Source organism: Trichechus manatus, unplaced genomic scaffold, assembly GCF_000243295.1.
Source record: "Trichechus manatus latirostris isolate Lorelei unplaced genomic scaffold, TriManLat1.0 scaffold00077, whole genome shotgun sequence".
Lineage (NCBI taxonomy): Eukaryota > Metazoa > Chordata > Mammalia > Sirenia > Trichechidae > Trichechus > Trichechus manatus.
Genome location: NW_004444013.1, coordinates 11,006,918 through 11,027,482, shown reverse-complemented (window position 1 = coordinate 11,027,482; position 20,565 = coordinate 11,006,918). Strand labels below are relative to the sequence as shown.

The 20,565-nt window shown below is 48.0% G+C and overlaps 1 protein-coding gene across 1 annotated transcript in view; it reads left to right on the top strand.

The window, feature by feature from the left end:
• Positions 1-16,399, top strand: part of LMTK2 (lemur tyrosine kinase 2) — a 109,628-nt gene extending 93,229 nt beyond the window's left edge. Inside the window, exons 11-14 of the mRNA XM_023735340.1 lie at positions 432-3,429; positions 12,626-12,758; positions 13,012-13,254; positions 14,289-16,399. Of these exons, the coding sequence (XP_023591108.1) occupies positions 432-3,429; positions 12,626-12,758; positions 13,012-13,254; positions 14,289-14,317 (3,403 nt within the window). The 3' untranslated portion in view covers positions 14,318-16,399. The remainder of the gene's footprint in view (positions 1-431; positions 3,430-12,625; positions 12,759-13,011; positions 13,255-14,288) is intronic.
• Positions 16,400-20,565: the final 4,166 nt, after the last annotated feature.

The following is a 20,565-nucleotide window of genomic DNA, read 5'->3' as shown; positions in this document are numbered from 1 at the left end:
GTTACTGGTAATGGGAATAGTTAGAGACAGCCTTTGTCTATGTGAGCTCTCTAAAAACAAAGTGTCAGTAAATCTAAAATTGTAAGACAAGTGCATTCTTTACTCAACAGAAAACCTAAGGCAATTGTTTTAAGAGGAGAACACGTTAAAATTATCCAAATTCAGTGGAGAAGCCATTAGAGAAACGCCAGAGAACAAAAATGATGGGCGAAAAAATTTCAGTTAAAAACACAAAAAATTAATGGACCAAATTTTACATTTCTTCATTTCCTCTTTCACGATGATAGCACAATAAACTGAACTCTGATGTGATTGGCAGTGATTAAGGGGTAGAAACTTTGAGGTGTTGAGTTAGCTTAGGGGTTATTGTAACGACTTATTTTAAAACAATTTATTGTAAGTGCGTTAACTCCCTTCCATGTGTCGCTCAGGTATGAAATTTTGCAGTTCTGTTGGCTGTCACCAGACAAGAGGCCAGCAGCGGAAGATGTCCACAGACTGCTGACTTACCTGCGGATGCAAAGCCAGAGGGACTCCGAGGTCGACTTTGAACAGCAGTGGAATGCACTTAAACCAAATACGAATAGCCGGGACACTTCAAATAATGCTGCATTCCCAATTCTCGACCATTTTACCAGGGACCGGCTTGGTCGTGAAATGGAAGAAATCCTCACAGTGACTGAAACGAGCCAGGGACTCAGCTTCGAGTACGTCTGGGAGGCGGCGAAGCACGATCATTTTGACGAGCGCAGCCGGGTCAACCCGGACGAAGCCTTGTCGTACACCAGCATCTTCTTCCCGGTGGAGGTTTTTGAGAGCTCACTCTCAGACCCCGGGCCTGGCAAGCAAGACGAAAGTGCCCAGGAGGTCCCGCTCGGGGCCCCAGGGGTGGTCCCTGTGTTTGATGCCCACAACCTTTCTGTGGGAAGTGACTACTATATTCAGTTAGAAGAAAAAGGTGGCAGCAACTCAGAGCTTGACTGCCCAATGGCACTGCTTACAACTGAAATGGCGGCTCATCCTGAGAGGATGAGTGATGAAGCGTCCCAGTTTGTGACCCTCAGGAATGTTGAGTTTGAGGAGTCCAGCACAGAGGAGGATTTCTTCCAAACCAGTACAGACCCAAAGGATTCTAGCATACCTGAGGATCTGCATGTCACTAGTGGCCCCGAGAGCCCTTTCAACAATATATTTAATGATCTTGACAAATCAGAGGATCTGCCCGGTCACCAAAAAATATTTGACGTAATGGAACTAAATGGGGTTCAGGCTGATTTCAAGCCAGCCACTTTAAGTTCAAGTTTGGATGAGCCCAGAGAGCCCATAATTCCTTGCCATTTTGAGAAAGAAAATCCCTGTAAGCTTTTTGACTGTGAGCCTCTTTGCTTATCAGAAAACCTTATGCACCAAGATAATTTTGATTCACTGAATGTTCAAGAATTGTCAGAAAACTTTTTATTTCTTAAAGAGAAAAACTTACTAAAAGACTCATTGTCTAGCAAAGAACATATAAATGATCTTCAAACAGAGCTTAAAAATGCTGGTTTTACAGAAACCATATTAGAAACTTCATGCAGAAACTCCTTAGATACTGAGCTTATGTTTGCTGAAATTCAACCAGGCTTTCCTCTGTTACAGGAAAATGTCAAGGCAAAGGGTAGAGATCTGGGAGTCGAGCTTACAGGCAACAGTTTGGACGTCTCATTGCCATCTCCTCCGGAAGTGCAGGTACCCTCTACCTCACTTGAAACAGAAGAGACACCCAACAGTGTACCTCCAGATGTGTTCCTGAGGCAGGGAGAAACCAAGCCCACGTGCTTAAATGTCAGTGTCCATGAAGATTGTCTCTGCCAAGAAGTAAATCCAGACTCTCTGACTGTCCCTGTTGAAATTCTTTCGACTGATGCCAGAACACAGAGCGTTAGTGATGGGCCCCAGGACTTGACTCACCAAAGTGAGGAGGCCTTGAGACTGACCAAAAATGACTCGGTAGGTCTTGATGATACCTTTGCGAGTAGCGTAGGCATAGGGAGTAGTCTCCCAGAATTGAGACAGAACTTAAAAAACCAACCACTTCCGGAAGACCACCATAGCGGTAGTTTGCTAGAGAAGAATTTGGAAGTCGTGGAGACTTTAAATGAGCTGAATTACAAAGATGTTCCAAAAGAAGTGGGCTTGGTGTCCGCCCTGTCCTCGGACTCGACTAGCCAGGACAGCCTTTTAGAAGACAGTTTATCCACACCCATACCGATGTCAGAACAGTCTGTGGAAACCCCGGACTCCTTGGATTCCATGGATGTGCGTGAGGTTTTAGACTCTCTGGGCTCTCACGCACCTCAGAAACTCCTGCCCCCTGATAAGCCTGCAGACAGCGGCTATGAAACCGAAAATCTGGAGTCTCCTGAGTGGACTTTGCACCCTGCTCCTGACAGTGCCTCAGACACAGACACCGCTGCAGCGGGCGATGGCGATCATAGAGGTTTGCCTCCCAACCCCGTCATCGTCATCTCTGATGCAGCTGATGGCCACCGAGGTGCAGAGATGACCACCACACAAACCCTGGTGACCACACAAACCCCGGCGCCCAGCTCTCAGAGTTCATATCGCGACTCGGCCTACTTCTCAGATAACGAGTCCGAGCCTGAGAAGAAGTCCGAGGAGGTCCCTGGAACATCATTGCCAGCCTCAATGTCCCTTCCTGAGCCCGTCCCCTCAGAGCACAGTGTTGGTGCCAAGGACAGTTGCCTGGAAACCAACAAGAGCCAGCCCGATCCCAGCTGCCTGCTGGCTTTGCAGAATTCCAGTTCCCTGGAATTGAGAGGTCTGTTGGAGCCAGTGCAGACTCATGTTTCCAGTCAGATGCCTCCCCCTGAAGATGAGGCTGGCAGCCCCTTGAGTTTATTGAATTCAGAACTTTGCAGCAGTGACGACTTTGAGACACAGGAAGACCACCCCTGCACCCTCACTTCCACCGGAACCAACACGAACGAACTCCTTGCGTACACAAGTTCCACCCTTCTCTCTGGCGGCCCAGCAGACCGGGCGATAGACAAGTCCTTGTCTGGCCACTCTGAGGGCCCCAAGCTGAAGGAGCCAGATATCGAAGGGAAGTACTTGGGGAAGCTCGGGGTTTCAGGAATGCTCGACCTTTCCGAGGACGGCGTTGATGCCGATGAGGAAGACGGGGATAGCGATGACTCCGATGACGACCTGAGGGCGTTCAGCCTCCACAGTCTCAGCTCCGAGTCAGAGGGTGAGGTGGAGCACCCCGTGCCTGTGATCCTCAGCAACAGCGAGGACGGCAGACGCCTGCGGAGCTTGCTGAAACCGTCGGCTCCTGTCTCCATGGACCAGCTACCCGATGCCTGGAGAAAGGAGAAGAAGGCAGTGACGTTCTTCGACGATGTTACTGTCTATCTGTTTGATCAGGTATCTGTTCTCCCTAAATGCCATGCAGAGAATCCCAGAACGTGTTTACAAATTTTAAGTGTGGTCTGTTCTAATTGCCATTGTGAGGCAACAGATAGTTTTATGATTACTTTAAAAAAATTTAATTTTGGGTTAGTTGCAGCTCTAAGACTATGCAGAAATGTAGTTTGCACAGGGAATTCATATTGAATTAAGGGAGGGAGACTACCTGGATGCCCTTCCTGGATCTCCTGATAGTTCTGCTAACATCAGTCACCCTGTACAGACCACATTTTTATAACCTGAGAATGGGCAGCAGTGCCCAGTCCAGGTAAATAGGTAAGCTCATATTAGTACAAAGCAGCATACTGCAGTGCTCTGGCTCCCAGGAGTGAGAGGGCTTGTATAGGGTATGCCCCCCAGAAGAGGCCCAGGATTTACTCACTTGCTCCCCTACCCCTCTACCGTGTTTGGTATGCAGCAGGTGCCCAATAAGTACATTTTGCTGAAGTGGAGAATCACAGAACTCTGCTCTTGACTGCTGAATAGGTCACATAAATTTGTCAGCTGGCCCAGCATGTAGGGGAGACCTATAATAGTTTCTGGCACATTAAAAACAAAAACCAGTTGATTCCAACTCATGGCGACCCCACGTGTGTCAAAGTAAAACTGTGCTCCCTAGAGTTTTCAGTGGCTTTAATCTTTACAGAAGCAGATCGCCAGGTCTTTCTTCCGAGGCACCTCTGGGTGGATTCTCACTGCTAACTCTCGGTAGGCAAGCAGTTAACCGTTTGCACCACCTAGGGACTCCTCCTTGGCACATAGTAGGTGCTAAGTATAAATAAATACTATTGATCAAGTGAATGACGCCCTACCAGTGATCAGGATATAGTGCGGCGAGTCTTCATAGTCCTCCAGTGCCAAGGACCCCTTATCCGGCAGCTGTAAGGAGAGCGGAGGGTGTAACAGGGCAGCAGGTGGCCTGTGGTCCTTCTGCTCTACCCCGTCCCCTCATTGTCCCCACCTCCATCCCCTCGTCGTTCCTGCTTCAGCTGATGGCTTAGTGTGCACTCTTCAGTTCCTTTAAAAATGTAGCAGCTCATAATCGAAGCATTCCTTTTCTTTAATGCCCTTTGCTTACCAGTCTCTGTAGCTCTTGAATTTGCTTCTTGAGTTAGCCTAGGACTGTAAATAGAGCTCCGTTGTAGGGCACATCTGAATGGGATCCCCCCCGCATTCCAGAAGTCCTGGCAGTCGTCTCCTTGAAGTTGCTTGCCTGCCCTTTATTTTGTTTCTTGGAGCCCAGGCCTCATCATCTCAGCCTCTGGCATCACCCCTCGGGCTGTACTTCCTCAGACTTGAGCAGTCCACACTCTGCGGCAGGTCCCTTGGGGGCTGGGTCGTTCCTTTCCGTTGACCATCACTTTATGCTTTGTTGTTCCTCTGTGTTCTGTTCACTTTTGTTTTCTGTTTACTTCTGTTTTCTGTTTCTCAAAAATAAAAAATTAATCCACCCCCATTTGAACTACAGTGTGCACTAGGAGTAGGGAGAGAGGTAAGTGGGTATTTTTTTAAAAAAGTAGATTCGGGGTCACCCTGACTGACTCTGGCTCCGAGGGGCCAAGAATCTGCATTTCTTCTGATTGCCGGGTGGTTCTTACACACGTCCAGACTGAAGACCCTTTGAGCTAAGGGAACCTATATAGTAATAATGCCGCTACTATGAGTGGAAAGGAGGAGAGATCATAGCCCCAGGTTTGGTGTTTTGTTACCATACATCCAAATTCAAACCTCCCTTTCCTTTCCATCTCTGTGAACTTAAATTGTAGGCACACTTCCCCATGGATTTACAGAAAAAAAAAAAAACCTGTTGCCTTTGAGTCAATTCCGATTCATAGCAACCGTATAGCACCAGGTGGAACTGCCCCATAGAGTTTCCAAGGAGCACCTGGCGGATTTGAACTGCCGACCTTTTGGTCAGCAGCCGTACCTCTTCACCACTGCGCCACCAGGGTTTCCTCCCCATGGATAGGGGCAGTTTATCAGTGGGAAAGAAATAGAAACTGCTCCATGAGTGGTGGGGGCAGAGCTCGGGGCCAAGGAAGACACGGCCCGCTTGTCCGGAAGTCTCCAGGTGTGGCTGGGGTAATGGGGTGGATGCAGCTCCCAGGGTTCCCCAGGGGCTCAGCTCATCTGCAGCTTTATGAAGGGTGCTGTATTTACTGACTTTAGAAGACAGGATGGAATTGCCCAAGATACGACTGAAGAAAGGGCCCAGGAGGAAAGGCACAGAAAGCAAATGTAAGACATATTTAATAGATGGGGGGCTTTGAGAAGGGGATTGGTGCCGTAGAGAAAGCTGGAAAGTGGGCTGAGGCCAGAAGAAAATCCTGCACATCTTTCTAGATGTCCTAGAATTCGTTTTCTTACGTGTCTTCTGCAATTTGCCTTGTAGTAAGAACTCTGAACTGTTTCAAGCTAATGATTGATAATCCTTCTGCTCTTATTCTATAACTTAATGAGCTGGTTAGTTTAGTTTTAAAATATTTTAAGTGTCTTAGCTCCAGAGTTTTAAATGGGCGTTCATGGGTTTGGAATCATTGCACATTGGTTATTCCGTATTAGTGAGTTCGGCGCACTTACTGCATGCGCAGCCGTGTGCCCACGCAGTCGTGGCTCCCCGTGACTAAGCGGCCTGCCACATGCCTGGGGCTGTGCTGGCACTTTGTACGCAGGGTCACATTACAGTGGTGATTGTCATCATCCTCATAGGGGTTGGCACCTTGCCCAGTGGCACATCCCCTAGTAAGTGGTGGAGCAGGCCCGGCCCCAGGTCTCTCCGACTTGGGCCACGCTTTTCACTGTGAGCCGCACCGCTGCACCCAGCCATGAAGTCGGAGCCTGGTGCAGGGTTTGACTCTGAGCACTGGCATTGTCTTTCCTGGATGCACAGTGTTCTGAAGGCAAACACGGTGATGATGACGCTGGCTTGCAATTAACATAACACATCGTTGCTCTCCAGCGTGACCAGGTGGTCACCGTACCAACGAACATTGAGCTCAGTCCCTTTGAGCAGAGCCGAGCTCATTATCTGAGTAGGGCAGGACACAGCGCCTCATAAAGCCAGCGCAGGTCACAGTCTAGAGCAGGGAGGCCCTCCTGAGCGTGGAAGGAATGGGCCTTCCTGGGCTCAGATGCGTGAAAGAGTGGGAGCCTCCTCCTGGGCCTGTGTGCTGTGCTTTTTGTTGTTTGTCTTCTTTAGTTCACTTTGGCTTAGAGAGGACATTTTCCTAAAAGAAAAGAAAATAGTGTAAGACAAAAACACTTTATTGGGGAAGTTTTGTTTTTTTTTTCCAATTTGAAGAATATAAAAAATACTGAAAAAAACTAAATATACCTATAAATGGCTTACCACTTAAAAAACAACAGTAACTCCAGAAAGGAAGACGTGAAAGGTTCACCCCACACCTGTCCCCACCCCACAGCTCCCCGGCCCTGCCCCGCCCCTGGCCTCCGCGTAATCCTTAGGCCCATATAATCCACGTGCCATTTGTAAGTCAGCTTTATGGAAATAAAAATACAGTAAACTTTGCCCCTTTAAAATACACAATTTGATGAATTGTTGCAGATGTCCAGTGTGTTGCCACCACCACAATCATGATGCAGTTCCATCAGCCCAGATTCTCTCAGCTCCTTTGTCATCGGTCCCCTCCCCTGGCAACCATTGATCTACCTTCTCTCACTCTAGTTTTTCCTTTTCTAGAATTGATTCTGAAATAGTGGTGGGATCATGCAGTATGTAATCTTACATGTCTGGCATCTTTCAGTTGGCGTAATGCATTTGGGGTTCGTCATGTTTCGTGTTTGCGTGGCTGAGTAGCATTCCATGTGTGGCTGTATTTCATTTTGTTTATTCATTCCTCTGTTGAACAGGCATTTTCACCATTTGGGTTTTTAATTTTTTTCCTGCTTTTTAAATTAACATATAGTAATATTGACCTTGTTTTGGTGCTACATTTGTGTAACCACCACCGCAATCGTGATACAGATACTCCCATCACCCCAGAAAACTATCTTGTGCCCCCTTGTAGTCACACCCACCCCTCATACCTAATTCCTGCGGCCATGATCTGTTCTCAGTCACTGTGGTTTTTGCCTTTGCAAGAATGCTACATAAACGGAATCATGTAGCACGTAACCTTTTGACAAGGGCTTCTTTTGTTCAGCATAATCCCTTTGAGATTCATCCAAATTGTTACGTGTATCAATAGTTCATTCCTTTTTATTACTGAGCGGTATTCCATGGTATGGATGTACCTGTGTAAAGTAGGAAAATCTCAGAATCCTGCTATTCTGCCCTCAACCATGAAGTTATAACAAATCTCCACTTTCCCACTTCTTTGTGTTCAGTTCTGACCCCCACCACCCATGCAGCGCTTCTCTCTCTGATCATGACCACTCGGAGCTAGCTCAGACCTCACACATTAAAAGGATACCGTCCCTCAGACTGCCAAATAGGCCACATGACACCTTCACTTCTGACCTGCTGGCTTCAGATCCAGGTTTTCCCAGTAGCCCTTCAGGATGCCAGCTGCAAGCTCAGGAGTCCCCCCCTGGGCTTCTTCACTTTCTGACCTGCTGGCTCCCACTACTCCTTTGGGTTCGATAATTCACTAGAATGAGTCACGGAAGTGCTATATCTACAGTTAACAGCTTTATCATAGCAAAAGAGAATATAAATGAAGAGATGCATCAGGCAAGGTCTAGGAGGGTTCCTAAGGCAGAGCTTCTGTGTCCCAAAGGATGCCTTCCTGAAATAAAGCCCACTTGATTGTAGAGTTTTGTTCTTTTTATATATTGTTGGATTTGATTTACCTAGTAGATTGTTGAGGATATTTGTGTCTATGTTCATGAGGTATATCGGTCTGTTTTGGGGGAAACTGTCTTTGTCTTGTTTTGGTATCGGTAATGCTGTTCTCATAAAATGACTTGGGAAGTACTTCCTCTTAAAGTTTCTGGAAGAGATTGTGTAGATTTGGGTTTTGTTTTTTTTTTAAATTTCTTAAAATGTTTGGTAGGATTTGCCAATGATAGCATCTGAGCCTGGGGATTTATTTTACAGAAGATACTGGATTACAAATTTAATTTCTTTAATAGTTATAGGATTATTCAGATTATCTATTTCATCTTGGATGAGCTTTGATGATTTGTGGTTTTGAGGAATTTGTCCATTTCATCTAAGTTGTCAAATTTATGTGCTTAAGAGTTGTTTGTAGTATTCTTTTACTGTCCTTTTTTTCTTTTATTGTACTTTAAGTGAAAGTTTACAGTTTAAGTTAGTCTGATACAAAAAGTTATACATACATTGTTATGTGGCCCTAATTGCTCTCCCTATACTGTGACAGCACACTCCTCCTTTCCATCCCTGATTTCCCATTTATGTCCCATAGTCCGGTCTAATCTTTGTCTGAAGAGATGGCACTGGGAATGGTTTTAGTTCTGGGTTGACAGAGAGTCCAGGGGCCATGCTTTCTGCAGTTCCTCCAGTCTCAGTCAGACCATTAAGTCTGGTCTTTGTACTAGAATTTGAGTTCTGCACCCTACTTTTCTCCTGCTCCATCTGGGACTCTGTTGTGTTCCCTGTCAGGGCAGTCATTGGTGGTAGCTGGGCACCATCCAGTTCTTCTGGTCTCAGGCTGATGAAGTCTCTGGTCTATGTGGCCCTTTCTGTCTCTTGGGCTAATACTTTCCTTGTGTCCTTGGTGTTCTTCATTCTCCTTTACTCCAGGTGGTTGGGACCACTTTATTGTCCTTTTAATGTCTCTGGAATCTGTAGTATTATCCCCTCTTTTATTCCTAATATTGGTTATTTTTGCCTTTTCTCTTTTTTTTCTTTGTCAGATTTGCTATAGGTTTATCAATTTTATTGATCTTTTCGAAGACTCTCTTTTGATTTTGTGGATTTTTTAAAAAATTATTTTCTTTTCAGTTTTATTATCTTTATTATGTTATTCCTTCTGCTTGCTTTTGGTTTATTTTGCTCTTTTTTTCTAGATTCTTAAGGTGAAAGTTTAAGATTTGAGTCCTTTTTTCTTTTCTAATATTACCATTTAATGCTGTAAATTTCACTTTATATGCAGTATTTTAACTGTTAGGTTTTTGTTCTTAGGTGCCGTCAAGTGGGTTCCAACTCATAACGACCCTATGCACCACAGAACAAAACACTGCCCGGTCCTGTGCCATGCTCACAATCGTTATGCTTGAGCCCATTGTTGCAGCCACTGTGTCAGTCCATCTTGTTGAGGGTCTTCCTCTTTTTTATTGACCCTGTTTTTCTATCTACTTATTCTATTTTTCTGAGAGAGGAATGCTGAAGTCTCCAACTATAATTATGGATTTTTCTATTTCTCCTTTCATTTCTGTCAGTTTTTGCTTTATGTATTTTGAAGCTCTGTTGTTAGGTGTATACATACTTAGGATTATTATATCTTCTTAGTGAATTACCTTTTTATATTATGTAATATCCTTCTTTATTCCTTTGTCTGATTTTCATATAGCTACTCAAGCTTTCTCTTGATTGATATTTGTGTGGTGTATCTTTTTTCACCCTTATACTTTTAACTTACCTCTTTTGTTATATTTGATTTGAGTTTCTTGTAGATAGCATATAGTTGGGTAATGAGTTTTTTTATCCATTCTGAAAATCTCTGTCTTTTAATTGGTATATGTAGACCGTTTGCATTTAATATACTTAATTAATATGTTTGGCTGTAGGACTGAGACCAGAAGAACTAGATGGTACCCGGCTACCACCAATGACCGTCCTGACAGGGAACACAACAGAGAGTCCCTGATGGAGCGGGGGAAGGGTGGGATGCAGAACTCAAATTCTAGTAAAAAGACCAGACTTAATGGTCTGACTGAGACTGGAGGAACCCCAGAAAGCATGGCCCCTGGACTCTGTCAGCCCAGAACTAAAACAATTCCCAAGGCCAGCTATTCAGACAAAGATTGGACTGGACTGTGGGACATAAAATGATACTCGTGAAGAGAATGCTTCTTAGCTCAAGTAGGTACATGAGACTAAATGGGCAGCTCCTGTCCAGAGGTGAGATGAGAAGGCAGAGAGGGTCAGGAGCTGGTTGAATGGACACGGGAAATCAGGTGGAAAAGATGAGTGTGCTGTCACAGTATAGGGAGAGCAGTTAAGGTCACATAACAATGTATGTATAAATTTTTGTATGAGAGACGAACTTCAATTGTAAACTTTCCCTTAAACTGCAAAAGTAATATATATATATATGTTTGGCTGTAGGAGTACCATGGAGTCCCTGGGTGGTGCAAACAGTGAACATGCTTGACTGCTAACTGAAAGGCTGAACGTTTGAGTCCACCCAGAGGCACCTCGGAAAAAGGTCTAGTGGTCTACTTCTGAAAAATCAGCCATTGAAAACCCTATGGAGCACAGTTTTACTCTGACACGCATGGGGTTGCCATGAGTCAGAACTGACTTGACGGCAACTGGTTTTTGGTAGTTTTAGGTTTCAGCACTTCCATTGTGATGTGTCTGACATGGATTTCTTTGAGTTTATCCCAGTTCGAGTTTGCTGAGTTTCTTCAATCTGTAGCTTTATGTCTTTCACCAAATTTCAGAAGTTTTCTGTCATTATTTCTTCAAATAGTTTTTTCTACACCATCCTGTCTCTTCTCCTCTGCAACTCCAATGTTAGACCTTTTAGTGTTGTCCCACAGATTCTGAGGCTCTTTTCCTCCCTGCCCCGCCATCTTTGTTCTCGTTGTTGTTCAGACTGAATAATTTCAATTGATGTATCTTCAAGTTCACTGATTCTTTCCTCTGTCATCTCTGTCATGCTATTGAACTCATCCAGTGAGTGTTATATTGGTTGTTGTATTTTTCTATTCTGAAATTTTTATTTGATTTTTCTTGTTATCTCTCCTTTTCTGAAACTTTCTGTATTCCCATATCTTTCAAGAGTGTTTGTCCTTACTTGTTGGAATGTTTTTATAATATAGTATATTTTTTAGATAATTTCAATATTAGTGTCATCTTGGCATTGGCAACTATTGATTGTCTTTTCCTGTATTTGAGTTGAGGTTTTCCTGGTTCTTTGTATGCTGAGTAATTTTAGATTGTATCTTCATATTGTCTTATGCAACTCTGTATGTTGTGTATACAGAGAATGTTGATATTTTTGTTTTAGCAAGCATTGTTCCAGGTGAATTTAGGCACAAGTTCTAACCAGCCTTCTGTGGGTTATGGTTTCAATATTAGTTTCATTTTCAAGGCCTTTGCTGTGCTATTTGAATCTGTCCCATGCGTGTGCCACCAGGGGCCAGACTGGAGCTTGGGCAGCGATCCACCGGGTCGTTCAGTTCTCAAAGCCTTGGTGTGTGTGGTTTACGGTCAAATCTACCACGCGCTGCTCAGGCGTAACAGTCTTACGGGGTTGCTTTCCTGAGCTCTTCCCTCTCCCCTATGTCCCTGTGCTTTCTGATTCCTCGAGTCTCCCCTCTTTGGTCCTCCAGCCAGAGAGGTGGGGCTTCGATTACCATACTCTGCCACACACTTCCTGCACCTGTGCCCCTGCCCCGTACCAAGCGACGGGGCTCTCCTCACTCTCCTGGGATCACAACTCCTCCAGCTGGAGAGGACGGCTCCCCTCCCTTAGAATTTAGGCCCCTGTCGCGCAGTTGCTGGCACTGTGTTGCCAACACTTCTACCGTGGGGTTACTTGGGGCTGGGAGTGAGAGAATGGAGAGAAAAAAAATCTACTGGAATTTCCTCCACTCTCTCTGAGCGTCAGAAAACCCCCTTCCTGTCTGTCCTGGTGTCTGCATTGGCTTTCAGGCTGTGTTGAGGCCAAGCCAGGGGATATTGGAGGAACAAGTGGCATACTCTCCAAGGTGTGGTGGTGCTTTGAATCTCAGTCTTCTTCCCCAACTGCTGGCTGCTCTTTGCTTTTCAAGAGCCCTCAGAGAGCTGCTTCCTGCATCTGCCCAGGTTCCAGAGCTGCCCTCCGAGGGAGGGAGGGTCCTGTGTTCTCAATCCACCTGACCCTGGCCTGGAACCACTGTTTGTTTTACCACCATCCCTCATCACTGAGCAGTCAAAGGCGCTGCCGGGCTCGGGGGGCGGGTACCCTGGTGCTACCTGCAAGCAGACGTTTGCTGACAGGAGTTTCTGTTGGGCTTTCAGGAGACCCCAACCAAGGAGCTGGGGCCCGGTGGAGGAGCAGCGCACAGCCCCGAGTTGAGCAGCCCGGCACCTTCCGCAGGCTCTCCCTACCTGAGCAGGTGCATCAACTCAGAAAGTTCAACCGATGAAGAAGGTATTTCACTTCATGACAAGTTTAAAAAGAAGCCGGGAAAGAGTGCTTTGTGAATAATGTCAGCTTGTTCTGAGGGCAGCTTGGCCTCTTCTCTAAAAGGCCCTGTGTCAGTAGGGGAGGGCCAGTTCTGCAGACACAGCCCCCGTCCCTCAGCGAGTCCGGCCTGCAGAGCACACCTCTGTCCAGCTCTCTTCTCCTTCCTCAATCCAGAGAGATGATAAAAGGAGGGTTTCTTCTTATCTGTCGTTTTTAGGCGGAGGCTTCGAATGGGATGATGACTTCTCCCTGGACCCTTTTATGTCCAAGACAGCGAGTAACCTTCTTGGTTCCAGGCCTTCTCTGCAGACGTCCAAGTACTTCTCTCCTCCACCACCGCCCCGGAGCCTGGAGCAGAGCTGGCCCCACACGGCGCCGTATTCCAGGTTCTCCATCTCCCCTGCCAGCATTGCAAGCTTTTCCCTCACTCACCTCACAGACTCGGACATGGAGCAAGGAGGTGAGGGGCAAGTGTGTGTGGGTGGTCTCAGCTGAGGGAGGGTCCCCATTCCCATGCAGTGCGTGCTGACCCGTCATAGCTTGCTGTCTGCTGAGTACATTATAAAATGTCCTTTAAAGCACGCAGCTGTCTTCACACTGTCCTCCCCAGCACGCTGTCCACTTCAAGGCCTGGGGCACCCACGAGCTCATTGCCGTGGCAGGGGCAGCGCTGGCTGTGCCCTGCTCAGGTGGGTGACCGAGGCTGGGGCAGGCGTGAGGGTGACTGGAAATCACCCCGGGTGCCTCCCCTTTCTTCCCTTGTCCCTTTGTTCTGCAGCTCCTCCCTAGCACCTGTCCTCTCCTGCCCCCACCTCTCTGCTTCTGCTTCTTTCCCCTACAGAGAAGCAGCTCTTCCAAAGGTCTTGCTCTTCAGAACACTTGACTTGTGATTCTGGGATGGAGCCCACACAGTCTTGGCTCTTCCCCCAGGAGTATTGGTTTTGCCATTAGTCTTGGTCTCCGGGAGATACCACAAGGTGCTGGGTGGCATTTAATAGGCAGGGGCACATTTGAAGTTGTATTATCTCAGCATATGGACCCTTTTTTTCCCCATAACTAGATGGAAAGATAAGTGTTAACAGGTGTACTTTTTTAATTTGAAGTGTACGGGTCAGGTTATAAATATGAACTCTAAAGAGCTTTCATTTGTGTTTGTACTCTCTTGTATTTGTGCAGATTAGATAATGCCCATTACCTAATGATCTGTCAGAGAGGCCAATGTTTAGAGGTCAGGCTTGCTTTTCTTGGGGGCCCTGAGCGCTGAGGCTGAGTGGACGTGTGAGTTAAAACATGTGTTTGGATAGGAGCGTCTGGCAGGTGTTACTTTTGAAGGAAGAAAAAGTGCGGCTTGGGCAGGTGTTGGATATCCAAACACTGGCTCCTTTTCCTTTCCTGCACCGCGGGTTAGATATTACCCAAACCATTATTGTCTGTGACGATTGTTTTAAAAAGCCCTGTCACAGCTCTGTCGTGTGCTTCCTCTCTCCTAAACAGGAAGCAGCGAAGATGGAGAGAAGGATTAAGTGGGTGCCGACACCCTCCTCGGGCCGAGGCTGTGCCCCAGAGCTGTGTCCCTGCGCTGCCAGCCCGAGCACGGACGTCCACTCCACTTGTGCTGAGACGAGGCTTTGAGAAAGAACCAGGCGGTGGAAAGAGAGGCAGCGGCAGGGTGGGGACTGCAGGCCCAGGAGGAGCAGCAAGGAGCAGGGAGCCCAGGCAACGTGCTGGCGCCCGGGGCCATACCTGCAGTGGCTGCTACACAGGAGCGCTCCGTCACCACCTGTGCCGCCATCTCGAGCGGCTCTGTGTGCACAGAACTGAGCGTGGCAGGTTGTGTCCTCTCCCGTGTCATGTGTCCTGTTTGCATCTGCACCTGTGCCATGCACGCAGGTGCTCCTTGCGCCACTGAGGATGCATGCGTGGGAGCGGTCGTCATGAGCCATATTTATTACTTTTGAAGAAATCACTGATTGCTGTCATTGCACTGTGGGCAACTGTTCTACGAGTCCCCGATACTGTACAGAACCTTAAATTATTCAAGGAAAATAAGGCGGGTCAAGCTGGTGCCACCCACCAGTTTGATTTTTTTCTGTTCTGTCGTCTGTTTGCTCTGCATGGTACTTATAAAGCTTAATATTCTGAGTGTTACGCTGTCGTTACAATCGCTGAGACTGCACACGTGGTACTCTTTCATAAACGGTAAATGATTCCAAACGTTACCGTTTTATGTTCTTGTAGGAAATATTTTTGATGAGTCAGAAAACACTACTCTGTTGTGTTGATTGAATCAAACACATTTCTGTGTACAAGATGGTCCCCTGCAGCAAACGAGGCCTCTCCGTGTGCTTCTACACCTCACCCCACATTTCTAAAAGCCTGTTGGTTAAAAAGGACAGGTAGTGCACCCAGAACTCTGCTCTCCTGGGGAGCCAAGCGGGGTTCCTCTCACTGCATCATCGGGCGGGTAGGTGAGCCGAGTGGCAGACAGAGTGCGGCCTCCTCCCCTCAGAGCTTGAGTCTTCTGCTTGTTTTTCCAAGGCCAGATTCCTGTTTCTCGTCAGCGTTCTTGTGAACGTTCTTGTAATGCTTGCGACTCTTCCTTTAAAAAGGTGGAGAACTCCAAGAGGAAGCTTCTCCTGAGTTCTCGGGCTGCTGAGGATGTGTGAATTCATTCTATTTGTACCCTTCAGATGTTGTTGACTTGAACTTTTAAATAATCCCCAAGCTGACTTTCTCCCTTGTAATAACTCCAAGTACATCCAGGTGAGGCCAGTCTTGTCTTAATCTGGGAGAGACACCACATCCTGCAAGGGATAAGGACATAGCCTTCACAGCAGCACATCCCCCAGCTGGGACAAGCAGGTGTCTGCAGCTCTGGGGTGCCCCCCACTGCTGACTCACCCACCTCGACCCTGGCCTTCTGCATTAAGCGCCAAGTTTTCCCTTTGGTATGAAAGGGGCCAGAGCGTTCCCAGTGCAGCTTCGTGATGTTGGCAGGAGTCAGGTGTTGGTAATGAAGAGCTAGCTAGCTGCTTCACGGGAGGCACTTCCCATGGCAGGCAGTGTACCATGGGTTCTCGGGTCTGTGCGCCGCACGCTGGCCCCTCACCTGAGGGGGTCCTGCTGCCCCAGCTCCTCCCTGAACCCTGGCTCACCACATAAGGGGAGCCTGGGAACTTGTTCCCAATGCAGAGATTTATTTTGGCCCACGTTTGTGTGGTAAAGCGTGACCTTTATGACCAACTCTGGCTTGCTCCACTGATCCTTTACACTCACAGTGAAGTCCCAGAGCAAGAAGTCACAGAGCAGATGAGGCCCCTTTCAACCTCCGCCTGGTGTGGACACGGAATTGCAGGAGTTACAGAGACAGTGGGACCTGGTGGTGTGCGGACCAGAAAGAAACAGTCAACAGGACACCAGAGGACAACTTTGCCAAACTTGTCTTAACTCCCAGCTTCTTACTGGAGACTCTTCTTGAGCTTCCTGGATTTTACATCTTAACTACCTGCGGTCTTGGTTGGGACAGAAATGAGAGGCGACTGATTACACTAGTGTTTTGTGTTTTTTTTTTTTAATTATAGATTTAAGGGTTTCATGATTAAAATCCAGCAGATCCATAGAATATAGAGTCTTCTTATCTGGTCAGCCCAGGATAAATGTATTGATATTTTGGGGCTGTGCATTTTCACCATGATTAAGAAGATTTTAACATCATTCCCATTTTAATTTATATTTTTAAACCAAATCAGCCACTGTCTTGAACTTCAGCTTCAGTGAAAAGTTTTTTTTTTAAGTCTATATTGCTCTCCTAATTAATTGCCAAAAAAATGCATTTTATACATTGAGTTGGGGGGGAGGGATTTGGTGTATTAAATCTTACTGTGGTATTGCATGAAAGGGAAGATTTTATATTTATAATAAACACGTGAGTTAACATGTTCATTTGAAATCTCAAGCAATACACAGGAAATGAATTTAATTAAGTAGATTTAAACTTTCAGCCCGTTGTCGAAGTGTCAGCATGTGCTTTGTTCTCTGATTCCGTTTTTTAATAAGTTGGTTACAAGTAGTGGGTTTTCAAAACTTGCTTGTTCTAACAAGTTATTTGGCAAAAATAAGTTAGTGGGATTCTGTTCTGTGATGTGGGTGAAGTTTATATTAACCTGGTCCACAGTCATATTATCTGCCCTCCTTTGGGTAGAAATCCAGAATCTATCAGGTTTTAATTAGTCTTTCTTTGGAGTAGTTTATGTGCTTTAAATCCTGTAGTAAAAATAATCTAACCTTTATTTCCTCCCTAGCTAGATGTTAATTTGTTTTATCAAATGACCCTGTCATAAAGCTAGAATTAGAAACGTATAAAAAGTGCCCCCAGAACCTTCTGCAGTGTGGACTGTGTCTGGCTAAGAAGCTGTCCGTCTTTGGGTGGAAAGAAGCTCAGCTTGTGCTGAATTGAAAACAGAACATCCATTCTATTTTTAGATGTACAGGTGATTGTTTCTACAGAAATGGGTTATCTGTGAAAAGTCTTTGTATGTCTTGCTGCCATAAAACGCCTTTCACAACCTCTTTCCTTTGTTACTGTTTCCTGTGGGGTATTTGTAGGGTTAATGGTCATTGCATTTGAGTTCTGAGGGCCTGGGCCGTGGGGAGGTGCCTCCTGCTTTTATACCACTCGGCCTGTCCTTTGAAAATTCAGAAGTGAATCAAGTGTTATATTCCAAATGTTGGTGTTAGCTACAGGGGACTTGAAAATATTAGCCTTACAAGAAGTAGCCTTAACTTAAGAATGGGTGTACACAGTTATTTCAGATCCACATCTCAAAAACACTCTTCCTAAGTAGTAATGGGGTTGGTTCAAGTCTTGGCTATTAAAAAAGAAAACTCTCCTTCAAATATAAATGAAGTCCCAGAGACGTGTTGACAGTATTGTATTACCAGCAGCCTGTCAGGATGACTAGGAGTGGTGTGGACACCTGCTGTGTTGTAAGTTGTTCGGGTCTGCACACGGGAGGCGGACCACGATGGGGGACTGGTGGTGTACACACCCACCACTCAACCCCGTTTGCACGTTTGCGGACAAGGGCCCACGGAGCAGTCACACCTACGAGGCTTTCCTGTTCTCCTTTTCCACAGCCTTCAGAGGCTCATGGCAATACACCAGTTAACGAACTTTCAGTTTAAATTGTGTACATTTTTAAATTGTAAAATTTTTACTGTATATGATGCATAGTGTGATTCAGTAAATTGCTTGTAATTTAAAAACTATTTAATATTCAAGATAAATATAGTTATATATTTATAAACTCTGTAGCTGCGTTTATTCCGTGTCTTTTCCCCCCTGGGTGGAGGTGGGTGTGGGCGACTTGGCCCTTCCAGTGGCGCCAGGTAGCAAGCATTGGCCCCTCTTCAGGAAGACCTGAACTTCCCCACACTCCCGAAAACGTGAAGGCTAGTTCAAATACTGAAAAACGAAACTTTCAGGTAGTGTGTATGCTGCTATAAAATGAAGCTGCAATCTGAAGCCTTTGCACTTACGATGGATTTCAGAAGCATTTTAATTTCTGAGCACTTGGGCCGGCCCAGCCGCAAATGAGCTCCAAGCACCAAGAGGCGTTTCTGTTACCTCTCCAGGTAACAGCCTCCTACCAAACCAAGGCCCAACGGGTGGCTTCTGGCACCTGCTCAGGTCCCACCAACGTGGGTGTAACCCTTGGGGAGTAGAGAAAGGAAGACTCAACCCCAGTCCAGAGATGCTAGAGATGGGGCAGCGAGTGACAGTGTGGGACAGTTCCTTCAAGTGTCCCAGAGGTGGCAGCGCCCACCTCGCTCCTAGTGCACAACCTGGTCCGCCGGTCCTTTAACCCGCTTGTAAAAGGTGAGGAAACTGAGGCAGAGAGTGATTAAGTAAAGCTGGTGGGTGGCAGATGAAGCAGTGTTAGCCCAGTGGTAGAATTCTCCCCTTCCATGTGGAGACCTGGGTTTAATTCTGGGCCAGTGCACATCATGCACAGCCACCACCCATCTGTCGGTGGAGGCGTAACATGTTGCTATGATGCTGAATAGGTTTCAGCAGAGATTCCAGACTAAGATGGGCGAGGAAGAAGGACCTGGTGATCTATCTCAGAAAACCAGCCGTTGAAAACCCTACGGATCACTCAGGACTGGGCAGCATTTAGTTACCTTTGGGCACAGAGTTGCCATGAATCAGGGGCGGACTCCAGGGGGACAGCTAACAAGTGGGTGGGCAGAGCAGATTTTGAGCCCCGTCATGGAGACCTACTACTTGAGGGTGGGATTCGGGGATCACCAATTATTTCCTAGTAACCTGGACACAGTCCTTCAGAGGAGGTGCCGCCCACATCTGATACCCGGCTCCCACTGCACAGCCCGGGTGGGTGGTGGGGGTAGGGTAGCTTAGATGTCTCTGTGTCCACAGCCTTTTGGGTGCTGCAGGGTCCCCCGGAAACATCGGAGGTGAGGATGTGGTGGTGGCCTTGCCCTTTGGTTTGTTTTCCATCAGAACCAAGCAGCTTCAGCTATTGCTCTTCAAGCCTGTTGAAGATACTAGCCTGGTTGCAAAATGGCTTTTCCACGAATTAATCTCCTGGAACTTTGGCTCCGCGCGCTGAGTCTTCACCCCAAAGCCAGGTGCGGCAGCCAGGTGCAGTCCCGGGGCTTTCCCCGCCCCACCGGCCAGGAGCAGCCTCGAGCTCCCCATCCACTAAATGGGCTTCTCGGCCTCACTCGCTTCGGGGCAGCCAGGACTCCGCGCCCTCGAGCGGCCGGGCTGGCGGCGGGGGCGGCCCTGCGCGGGGCAGGGAGGGGGCGCGATCCCTGGAAGCCAGGTGCCTCCGGCCCCCGCCCCCCGCGCTGCCGGGGACACCAGACAGCCCGCCCTCTCCCCGCCCCTCCGGCTCATTTACATGCGTCCGCGCCCCGCCCGAGGCGGCTAAAGCGACGTGTCCTTGTCCCCCGTGGGCAGCCGGCGCGTGCAGCCGCGGATCCACAGGTACCCGAGGGCGGGGGTCCGGGCGGGGGTGAGGGTCGCGGCGGAGTGGGGGCGCCTGGATCGGAGCCCCGCCGAGGCCACCCACGTGGCAGGACTAAGGGGGGTGCTGCGCAGCTACTGCCGACCTCTGACCTGCGACATCTGCCCCGTGCCCGCGGCGGATCGGGTCGCTGTGCGGGTCATGTCCAGGACCGGAGTGTGGCTCCCAGTTCGCTGGCTGTCCGCAGATGCAGGAGCAGCCGAGCAGCTGGCCACAGCGAAGGTCCTCCGGGTGCGTCTCCGCTAATCAGAGCAAGTGCCAGGGTCACCTGAGCCCAGGAGGCACTCAGGGGCCAGAGGGTGGTCCCTGAGGTCAGTGGGCGCCACCCAGGGGCAGAGGGGGCACAGGACGGGAAAGGTCCGAGAGTCAGTGTGGGGTCAACTCTGGGCTAGTGTGTGACGGGAAGGACCTGGGTCCCCGTGCGCCCAGGGCTCAGCTGTCTTTGGGCTGCGAAGAGAGGAGAGTGACGGGGGCTGACTGCCCTAGTGTCCACCGTGTCCACCGTGAGTGTCCATAGTGAGTGACTGCTGGCGCCTGTGTTCTGCATTTCAGCTCCCAGAGCCTCCCCGCAGAACCCACCTCCTCAAGCAGCCCGTCCCAGCCATGAAGACCAAGAGTCGGGCCTCCAGGCGCCGGAGGTCCCCTCAGGGCGCAGAGGCCGCCGCCGGGGAGCAGACGCCCGAGAGGCCACAGCCGGGCCCAGGGCCGGAGCCGGGCCG